The following is a 12,128-nucleotide window of genomic DNA, read 5'->3' on the forward strand; positions in this document are numbered from 1 at the left end:
CATTTTGCAATTAATGACAGTTAATTAATGATACATATTCATATATGTCTTCCAACTTAAGCTCAACAGAGGGTGAGCGATGCAACAGAAGCATAGCATAGAAGTAAATCAACAAGAGAAGATTAAAGAGGCTTCAACCGAAGTGTCTGGAGTGGCCCAGTCAGAGTCCTGATCTCAACCCTATTGAGATGCTGTGGCATGACTTCAATCGAGCGATTCACACCAGGCGTCCCAAGAACGCTGCTGAACTGAAACCGTTTTGTAAAGAGTTGGTCCTCCTGGCTGTTGTGCGGGTCTGATTCAATTTCACATACAGTCGATGATTCAAGAATGAGCAGTGGACATTGGGTTTTTCTTCACCATTTCAAACAAACATATTTCAAGTTGACAATGGGGTAGGGTTTGTAGAATTTTAAGGAGGATACGTAATTTCATACATTTTAGAATAAAACATAACAAGACTCGGAAAAAGTGAAGCTCTGTGAATAGTTTCCACATGAATGTACTGTAGTATGGTATTTCTTCTCTTATACTCTCAGAAATAAAGGTACGCAAGCTGGGTGGTACCTTTTCAAAAGGTACAAATTTGTGCCTAAAAAGGTCCATATCCCTGCTGGAAAAACCAGCTTAAACCAGCCATTTCCAGCCTGGTCTTAGCTGGTCAGGCTAGAAAATGACCAGCTAAAACCAGCTTGATCAGCCTGGTTTAAGCTGGACATAGTTGGTTTTGGCTGGACTCCCAGCCTGGCTAGGCTGGTCAAGCTGGTTTTAGCTGGTCATCTCCCAGCCTGACCAGGCTGGAAATGGCTGGAAACCAGCCTGGAAATGGCCAAAACCAGCCTGGTCGACCAGCTAAAACCAGCCAACCAGCCTAGGCTAGTTTAAGCTGTTTTTTTTCAGTAGGGTACTACCTCCAAGGTGCATATTAGTACCTAAAAAGTACAAAAGAGTTCCTCTTAAAAATTGTAGGTACTAATATATAATAATATAGTATATGTATATATATATATATATATATATATATATATATATATATATATATATATATATATATATATATATATTATCTTAATATCTATTAAACTATTTCACTTCATAATAAGTCGAGTCCATGTCAATTAGACAGAACATTAAGTACATTTTCACATCTATGTTAAAAACGTGGACTGACAGTTCAATGGTTAATTCATTCATTCATTCATTTTCTTGTCGGCTTAGTCCCTTTATTAATCCGGGGTCACCACAGCGGAATGAACCGTCAACTTATCCAGCAAGTTTTTACGCAGCGGATGCCCTTCCAGCTGCAACCCATCTCTGGGAATTTCAATGGTTAAAACCTTACTAATTAATTTAAGGCAGAATTCACCACCGAAAATGAATAATATTTCTGTTCATTTCGTTGTGGGCGCACAAGCGAAAACACAAACAGTACATTCGGCGATGATGAATGTAGACGAGATGTTTTAGTAGTGGATAGAGATGAGGTCATCATGCTGGAAGAATGGCGCCTGGTGTTTGGCATTGTGCCCTGGCCCCCTTTCCCCCCTCCAAACACACACACAAACAGAGACACACACACACCTAAATGAATGCTTTGCTATACCTTCCAGGAAAACGTAGCATTTGTTGTCAGACTGCATTACCTTACAAGGACGGCTCGCTGTCAAATAATATGCGGAAAGATGAATGGTAATGCCATGCTTATTTACCCCATGATGATCTTACTGAAAGCAGTATCTCATTAAACAGCTTACATACACACAAACACGCTTCGCTTTATCCCAACACACAGTCGCTCGACTTGTTTCCTGTTAATTGATGGCATGTTTTCAGCCAGAAATAAATTATATTTACCTTTTTAGGTGGCTAAAGACGTGGCTTTTTTATGCAAGGAAGGCATATCTCTCTTTCTGTCTCTCAGCTTTCAACACATTCACTCAGTTGCTCAAAAGAAGCGTGTCTAAAACTCATCTGCCCTCACTCAGCACTAACAAAACATTGCCAAAAGCACTAAACACACATTATTAAAAGAGGGATTGTGAGGAGTAAACCCGCATCATAAAGGCGATGAATGATAACTTGAGACGTTTTTCTCTCTGTGAAATCCTTGCCTCGTGCTCACTCCAACATGAATAATAATAACCAGTGGCGCAACCAATAATATCCAGCTGCAGACCCGCAGAACCACACGTTTTAGGCACACACAATCTAGGACACACAATCTAGGCAAACCATATATGGTTATGACGGATGTTAAAGTTATAACGTCTTTTTAGACATCATCATCGATATATTTTGATATATTTGATTAATAAATATTGAACACAATAAACAATAGTGTTTACTTTACTTTATTTCACAAATATTGCGATTGAGACGGCCGAATGGGGAGCATTGTTTCCGATCGCCATTCAATATAATAGAGTGAACAGTTTTTAATCAGTCATTATAGCTGATCAGTCTTTATTACCTGACAATAATTTGGCAGATACACGTTTGCTGGCCTTGCTGAATGATCTTATTTGGACAGGTTTAATTTATATAATGGATTAATTTATGATGAAGGAAATAATAGCAAGTTAATATAGGCAATAATACATTATATGTAATAAAAATATTTTTACATGTAACAAATGTATAACACTATATTAAAATTTTACTCAAGCAGTGTTTATTAGCTTAATTTTCTAATAACCTTTTAATTAATGATTTCCCACATTTAATACTCTTAATAAAACTATTGATAAAATATTAACTATTAATAAAAAAAATCATAAGTGTATACACACACACACACACACACACACACACACACATACATACATACATACATATATATATATATGTATATATATATATATATATATATATATATATATATATATATATAAATATATATATATATATATATATATATATATATATATATATATATATATATATATATATATATAACAGCTTTAACAGTGACAGTTTAGTAAAAGATAGTTTATATATAAACTTATAATTATAATCAGTTAAGATAATCAGTTTATAACTATATTGTTTAAATGGTTAACTATTGAAGGCTAATTTATTTTAAAGTGACATTATTGTTTGCTTTTTTATATTTTACAACAACGTGATTTTAACGAAGTATGATAATATTAAGAGCTTGAATTAGTTTATTACACTTAATCCAACAATTAGACGGTCTATTATGTTTTCTTTGTGTATATGGACACATGAATAAAGTCATAAGTGTCTTTAACCAATTATTTTTATTGACATAATTTAAGTTCAGAAACTGCAGAGACTTTAAAATGATCGTTACGATATAATAATAAAATTGACTGAAATGGGAAACCATATTTGTGAAATTCAATAGGTGGCGATAATGCTAAAGAGTTAGTTACCATTTATGGTTTGTCTAGATTGTGTGTCCTAGATTGTGTGTGCCTCAAACGTGTGGGGTTCTGCGGGCCTGCAGCTGGATATATCTCGGCGCAACAAGGGGTTATGCCATGCAGTATATGCGGCGCATAGGTGCGCCACACATGGGGGGGGGGGGGGGGGGGGGGTGGGGGGGGGGCCGTTGAGCCAAAACTATTTTTTTAAATTATCCTTATTAAAAGTTTCAAATAATAAAAATAAATAAATATGTTTTGTTAAAAACCATTATTTTGCATTTTAAACGAATATAATATTGTTATTGTTTAATTCAAAATCATTTAACACAATAACATGCAGTCCCACAGCCGAAAGTGTTCGTGTAGATGTACTGTTTAGATTTGAATTTATTTTTAACAAAATAAACTGTCAAATCATACATAATGTCAAAAGTTATAAGATTAATCTGAAAATTTGTCTTCATTTATTATTAATTGATTAATATAAAATAAGAGGGATCACACAAAATTTGAACCCGCATACCCCTCAGTAAATGTGTAGTTGCGCCCCTGATAATAACTATACTCGTTAGTTGCTTTATCTAACATTAACAACAAGCTAAACATTTATTTTAGCATTTATTTATCTTTGTTAATGCTAATAAACAGCTGTAGAGTGTTAGTTCAATCTCAAGTTCAGATTTATTAAGTAAACACTCATTTAAAGAGTTGGAGTTTACCATTTGCCAATACATTCAGATGAACGCAAGTGTCCTGGCATTTTATCCTGCCCCATCAGATTATGCTACCAACACTGTGTTTGAATGGTTCTGGGGTTGAGGTTGGGGATTTAGGTAGGGCGATATTACAGCTTATATCACACTACTCCAGATTCAAATTTACATTGGTAGTAAAATCTGTTGGGTAGCATATTGCGTCATCAAAACATGCTACCTACTTTTTGAATGGGAGGTAGGACGATCTGACAAGGTAGGACAAATCGACAAAACATCGGGTCTGGTGGGAGCGCTTTTAGCTTAGCTTAGCATAGATCATTGAATCGGATTAGACCATTAGCATTGTGCTCTTCTGTAGTTGCATTGTGTAAGACCAGCGTAAAATGAAAGTTGTTATTTTCTAGGCTGATATGGCTAGGAACTACACTCTCATGCCGTCGTAATAATTAAATAATGTTGCTGCCTAACCATGGCTGCAGCAGACGCAATAACAAAAAAATAAAAATAAAATAAAATAAAATAGCAGAAAGAGCAAAAAGTACGTTTTCATTTTTTTTAGGACACTATGTAACAGAAGCGTTTAAACAGGAAAATTGTCAATATTCTTGGTCATTAAGCTAAACTGAACTGAACTTAAACACTAAAAACTGAACCACCCTGATCCAGTTACTATGACCATTTATGTGTAGCTGCTTTGACACAATCTACATTGTAAAAGCACTATACAAATAAAGCTGAATTGGATTGAAATTGAATTATGTCTGATTTATAGACTAGTGATGTCTTGTGAGAAACTAGTGATGCCCTTTTACAATATAAATCATTGTGTAATGCTAACTGTTAGTAGAGTTGGTAAGGTCATGGTTTTATAGGCAACACAGCATGTTTGTAGGGTCCCAAGATTTTTTCTTGATTTGATATTAGACATGACATGTATGAAGGATTTTGGTGTTAGTGCATTTTGAGCAGAAAGTTGGCAAACATCTTTGAAAAAGTGACCTAAATATTGAAAAATGGGTCCAAAACTGCCTACCATTCATTGGCTTTTGGTTTCTTGCATGGTGTGAGTCTGATGCTACAACAGTGTCCTCTGTTGGTTAAATGATGCTAGATACTACATTTAAGCTTTTTATTTATTCACGGAATGCCAGTCAGCTAGGCTGTCAAAAACTAATAAAGTTTTATAAATAAAGATTATTGAATGCTGGGCTCTAGAATATGACTATATATATATATATATATATATATATATATATATATATATATATATATATATATATATATATATATATATATATATATATATATATAATTTCATAATTATATATATAATTTCATAATTATATATATAATTTCAATTTGTGCTCATATATATATATATATATATATATAAAGAAGTCTATCGTATTATTCCCTATTGTTTATATCCTGGTGTCGTAAAATACATTGTTTATGGTAACACTTTTTAAAATAATTTGTATCAGGATGGTGGCGCAGTGGGTGGCACGTTTGCTTCACAGCAAGAAGGTCGCCTGTTGGCCAGTTGCGGAGTTTGCATGTTCTCATGGGTTTCCTCTAGGTGCCGGTTTCTCCAAGTCCAAAGACATGTGGTACTATGTGTGTGCGTGTTTGTCTGTGTGTGTGTGTATGTTTCCCAGTGATGGGTTGTGTAAAACATGCTGGATAAGTTGGCGGTTGATTCTGCTGTGGCGACCCCACATTAATTAAGGGACTAAGCCGACAACAAAATAAATGAACGAATGAATAATATTACAGGCCATTACGGTAATGCAGACAGAAACATGAATAACATCATCGTGAGAGGCAATCTTGAAAGTACAATGTTTACAGGTATCTGGTATTTAAAAAGAAACTCTAAGTAATTGTGCAAAAGATCTTGACAACAAGTGTTAATTATTATATTTGTTTTTTTTTTACTCGAACCCCACAAAGGAAAATAATGTTTAAATACATTTTATTACTTTCTTAAGCAAACTGTACATTCACAACAGTAAATTCTCAGATGGTAAACCTGCCTTTGTGGTCTTCAATAAAGATATGGAGAACTATGAAAAGCTGGTTTCAGGAAAGCTTTAAAACTGTCAATATGCTCTGCTTTTAAGATTTTCGTGTAAGTAATCTTAAATTAACCCTTGTAAGTGCAAAAATCTTCAATACTTTTTTTCCCCTTCTATTTCTTTTATTTCTCATGATATTATTTCCATTTTTTCATATTGTACGGTATTTTTTTTTGTCAATGTCACCTATTGATTGATATTGTATTTTATGTCTTATATACTGTTATGTACTGTATGTTCCTAGATTCAACATAAAAAAAGTACAATGTAAACATATAGCATTTTATTTAGCAATATTTTATGCTTGGTCTGCAATCCCTAGTTAAAAAAAAAAAAAAAATATATATATATATATATATATATATATATATATATATATATATATATATATATATATATATATATTATTCCTATTTATCTTATATTTTTACATTTTTAATAAAACATCTGACCTGAAGTTCTAAATAATGTAAGAAATATGATCGAATTAAGTAAATTTTTGAGTATATACTTTATAGCAGTGGTTCTCAAACTGTGGTACGTGTACCACTAGTGGTACGTGGGCTTCCTTCTAGTGGTTTGCGGATGAATCAAATGTATCATATGTATATGCTACATATATTTAAATAAATTATCAAAAATGATTTATATATGAATATGATTACATAACGCCTATATTTATGAGGTCCAGGCAACATTTCCAGGTACTGATAAACATGGAGTTTTTTCTTTTTTTTTACTTTTTAAGAACAGTAACCTTTCATTTTTAACTTTTAAAAGCACATTTTAATTTAAATGTTCTTAATATTGGGAACTAATATGCCTCGTTTTTGAACTGTACAAAGCTTTAGCTGATTTACTGGACCTAATACACTACTATATTTCAATACTGCTCATTATGGTGGTACTTGCAAAGACAACTTTTTTCTGAGGTGGTACTTGATGAAAAACGTTTGAGAACCACTGCTTTATAGCATTAAAAAGAGATAAACGGTCCTTTCCATGTGGTCAATGTAAATTATGAATTGATTGCATTACAGAAAAGCTGTGACAATGTTTACATTTTGCATCTTATTTAGCGATGTTTTATGCTGGGTTTACAAAAAAGTTTGATATTTTATTCATATTTATTTTATATTTCTACATGTTTAATTAAACATTTGACCTAAAATAATATGATCTCATATATATAAGATTTTTGAGTATATACTTTATAATGTAAATAAAAGAGAGAAATGGTCCTTTTCATGTGGTCAATGTTTGTAAGCTATTAATTGATTGAATTGACAGAAAAGTTGCGGCCACTTTATTAGGTACACTGATAAACACCGAGCATCAGAATGGGTAAGAAAGGTGATTTAAGTGACTTTGAACGTGGCATGGTTGTTGGTGCCAGACGGGCTGGTCTGAGTATTTCAGAAACTGCTGACCTACTGGGATTTTCACGCACAACCTTCTATAGGGTTTACAGGGAATGGTCCGAAAAACAGAAAATATCCAGTGAGCGGCAGTTCTGTGGGCGCAAATGCCTTGTTGATGTCAGAAGAGAATGGCCAGACTGGTTCGAGTAACTCAAATAACCACTTGATGAGCTTCTCTGAACGCACAACATGATGAGCCTTGAGGTGGATGAGCTACAGCAGCAGAAGACCACACCGGGTACCACTCCTGGAAACTGAGGCTACAATTCGCACAGGCTCACCAAAATTGGACAATAGAAGATTGGAAAAACTTTGCCTGGTCTGATGAGTCTCGATTTCTGCTGCAACATTTGGATGGTAGGGTCAGAATTTGAACTCAACAACATGAAAGCATGGATCCATCCTGCCATGTATTAATGTTTCAGGCTGGTGGTGTAATAGTCTTGGCACTGTTTGGGCCCATTAGTACCAATTGAGTATTGTTGCAACGCCACAGCCTACCTAAGAATAGTTGCTGACCATGTCCATCCCTTTATGACTATAGTGTACCCATCTCCTGACGGCTACTTCCTAGCGCAAATCATCTCAGACTGGTTTTTTGAACATGACAATAACTTCACTGTACTCAAATGGCCTCCACAGTGACCAGGTCTCAATCAAACAGAGCATCTTTGGGATGTGGTCGAACTGGAGATTAACATCATGGATGTGCAGCCGACAAATCTGCAGCAACTGCGTGATATTATCATGACAATATGGACCAAAATCTCTGAGGAATATTTCCAGCACCCTGTTGAATCTATGCCACAAAGGATTAAGGCAGTTCTGAAGGCAAAAGGGGGTTCAAACCGGTACTAATAAGGTGTACCTAATAAAGTGGCCAGTGAGTGGATATTGTTATCAGAATATGAAATGAATTATCATCGTTTTATCCACCCAACGAAGAGAATTACATTAATAAACATACACACACACACACACACACAAGATAAAAGCTAGGGGTAAAACAAAACGTGCCTATTTGGTTCGTTTCACTTCATAAGTCTTACTGATTCCAATCCAAAGTGATGGCGTAGAAAGAAGTTATCCATGTACATGCAACATATTTCATGACCTCAGTTTGCAAACATTGGTTAGGATGAAAAGGAGGTGAATCTTCTGAGTTGGCTCGCTCTTGGAGACGGAGGACACTGTCTCATTTTATACCTGGAGGGTAGTTTTGGTGTTTGTGGCGTTGGCTGTGCATCCACGGGTTCAGCCACTCTCACAGTATTCCTACCGTAGAGTTTCCTCTCGTAATCCAGAAGCTGGGTCCAGAATCCTACATTAAGGCGAATGTATGGTCTGCTGTCTTTAACCCACTTGTGCGCCTGTCTCAGAGTCACTCCTTTGTACTTCATGAGATATGCCATTATAACAGCAGGAGAGCGGCTCATTCCTGCAGCACAGTGCACTAGGGTTCCTCCAGGTCTGTTGTTGTGAATTCGAGCGGAGACGTGGTCAAAGTGGTCCCCCAGACGAGCATTTGGAAGGTCGGACACTGCCACACGTATACACTCCACGCCTGGGTAGACAGGGCAGGTGTGGGACAGGGTCACGTTCACGATGAGTGTAATGCCTTTTCGGGTCATAAGGGCTTGATTCATTGACGCATCGGCGCCACTTAGGAAGAGGGTCGGGGTTATCTGTGATATTGACATTACGCTGGAAACAGACATAGGATAGAAATAAGGTTACATTTTTAACTGAATAAACTTGAACTAGGCTGTACTCCATTACTATACCAAATTTGTGCTGCTATGCTGTGTTAATATGTAATTGCACACTGTTTACGAAATTATTTAACTGTAACATGAACTGTATTTTACTGTAGGACAGTAATGCCGTATGTTACTGTATTTTAAAGTTGCATTGTGCAAATGATACATTCAACCCGGGCTCATTGTGGAAACGTAGCCCCGCGGACATTTCTGCGGACCGCGATTTACGTCCCGGGAGGTACGTATTCGAGCGTTTTTTGCTTTCACGGATCCGCAAGAGGCCGCTGTGCGCGCTTTTTCGCGTCTCGGGCGCCTCTCGGGAGCGCGCGCCGTTCGTGCCCGCGCCGTTCTCGCGCGAAAAGCCGCCGGATCGGCCGACTCAACCACCCTCCTCTTCCTCCTCCTTCCCTAAACCCGAGCGACGGTTCGCAAAAGCCGTCCAGAAAATTTTTTTAAAAATAGTCTTCGATTTCGAACGCGTTTTCGGATCCCACCGCGTTCTCGCCCTTATTTTTCGGATTCCGTTTTTCGTCTTACCTGCTTTCCGGAACCTGCTGTTCCCCGGAATCGATCCCGGTCGTCGTCCACCATGGCCGGCTTCTCCTCCTCCTCCGGGGCCTCCGCTCCGCCAGTGCAACGTTGTGAGCTAAGCGGACAAACTGATTGCATCGGGAAAGCCCTCCACTCGGAGGCGAGCCGTCGGCCGGCGAGCGCGAAGAGGAGGGGCGGAGCGGCGCCACACCGGCCCGCAGCGTTCCCTCGAAAAAAACTAAACGCGGCCTTTACGTACCTCCGGCCACGTAAATCTCGGTCTCCAGAAACGTCCGCGGGGCTACGTTTCCAGAATGAGCTTGGGTTGGATACATTCGATCCTGTAGATACCAACCCAGGCTCATTGTGGAAATGTAACCCCGCAGACGTTTCTGGAGACCGCGAAATACGTCCAGGGAAGTACGTATTTGTGCAGTTTTTGTTTTTGCGAATACACGAGAGGCCGCTGTGCGTCTCGAGTGCCTCTCCGGAGCGCACGCCAATTGCGCCCACGCTGTTCTCGCGTGAAAAGCCACCGGAGGCCGCTGTCGAGCGACCGTCTGTCCGACTGACGAAATGACTGAACGATCGACTGGGCGGGCGGCTCTTTCCCTAAACCCAAGCGACAATTTACAAAATCCGTCTAGAAAACCGGTCGTCGCTGTGGTTGGCTCCTCCTCCTCTGGGCCTCCGCTCTGCTGACGTAACACTATGAGCTAAGCGGACAAACTGTTTGCGGCGGGAAAGCCCTCCACACGGAGGTGAGCCATCAGCCGGCAAGCGCGAAGAAGAGTAGCGGCGTCACACTGCCCCGTAGCGTTCGCTCAAAAAAAAAAACGAAATGCGGCCATACATACCTCCGACCACGTAAAACGCGGGGAAATGTCCGCGGGGCTACGTTTTCAGAATGAGCTTGGGTTGGTAGATACATATACAGCAAGATAAATGGTGCTGTAAATATAAATAGTGTTTTTGCTGTAATTAATTCACAGTAAGTTTCTGGCAAACTGCTGCCAGTAAGTTACTGTAGATTTTACAGGAAATTGTTAAAGGGGTGGTCCACTACGATATCAGATTTTAAACTTCAGTTGATGTGTAATGTTGCTGTGTGAACATAAACAACATCTCTGAATGTAATACGATAAAAAGTTCAATGCAAAGGGAGATGCTGGCTTTTACAGAGTTAGCTTAGCAAAGCCTACAGCGAACGGACTTTGTGGACTACAAAAAAGTACATCCAGGCTAGTGAGATCACAAGGGCTTCCTGCTACAAGCATTTACCACGCGCACACACCCTGCACAGCGAAGGGGCGTGGCCAGAGGTGCTGTAATGTTAAAGCTAAAATGCCGTCCAAACGCTGCCACAGAGCTTCTTCTGTTTCTGTATTTGGGCTTCCAAAGGACAAAGAGAGAAGTGCCTACAGTTTAATTTGAATTATGTTGCAGAGAATTTTAAAAATTTATACAGTTAGCATTTGACAAAGGAGAACTTCCAGAATCTCTCCCAGTTCAGTGCTGGATTCCCTGCTGAAAATTTCAGCTTAAACCAACCTAAGCTGGTTGGCTGGTTTTAGCTGGTTGACCAGCCATAGGGGTATTGGCCATTTCCAGGCTGGAAAATGACCAGCTAAATCCAGCTAAAACCAGCTTGACCAGCCTGGTTTAAGCTGGATATAGCTGGTTTTGGCTGGGCTCCCAGCCTGGCTAGGGTGGTCAAGCTGGTTTTAGCTGTTCATCTCCCAGCCTGACCAGCTAAGACCAGGCTGGAAATGGCTGGAAACCAGCCTGGAAATGGCCAAAACCCCTCTAAAACCAGCCTGGTTGACCAGCTAAAACCAGCCTAGGCAGCGCTGCAGTGTCTCTCTATGCGGACAGTTTCCGTGCATTCAACATCTCAAATAACAAACTCGCAAAAGATATGAGAATGTTTTATATTACTTACACATGCTTAGTCTGACTATATATATAAAAGACACTTGTCAGATTTTATATTAGAGGGCAGGTGTGAGGTTCAGCTGTTTGCTCTTCATTTCTGTGATTCAACCAGCTAACGCTGCAAACAGCTGCTCTGACTGGACTGTTTACACAGTTTAGGGGTGTGGCATGTAAAGTTTAGATCAGATAATCGGCCGGGCGGAAGTGCGATATGCAAATTAATATAACAGCATTTTTTTTTTATGACACTGTATAACAATAATTACAATTTTCACATTACTGTGACGGTTGGGTTTAG

At 38.5% G+C, this 12,128-nt stretch overlaps 1 protein-coding gene across 6 annotated transcripts in view; it reads right to left on the minus strand.

The window, feature by feature from the left end:
* Window positions 1-7,378: 7,378 nt before the first annotated feature.
* Window positions 7,379-12,128, minus strand: part of si:ch1073-184j22.2 — a 10,200-nt gene continuing 5,450 nt past the window's right edge. For all 6 annotated transcript variants that reach the window (XM_073922781.1, XM_073922776.1, XM_073922770.1 and 3 more), the window contains one exon: window positions 7,379-9,308. In XM_073922781.1, the coding sequence (XP_073778882.1) occupies window positions 8,738-9,308 (571 nt within the window). In that variant the 3' untranslated portion in view covers window positions 7,379-8,737. The remainder of the gene's footprint in view (window positions 9,309-12,128) is intronic.

This window comes from Danio rerio, chromosome 2, assembly GCF_049306965.1.
Source record: "Danio rerio strain Tuebingen ecotype United States chromosome 2, GRCz12tu, whole genome shotgun sequence".
Lineage (NCBI taxonomy): Eukaryota > Metazoa > Chordata > Actinopteri > Cypriniformes > Danionidae > Danio > Danio rerio.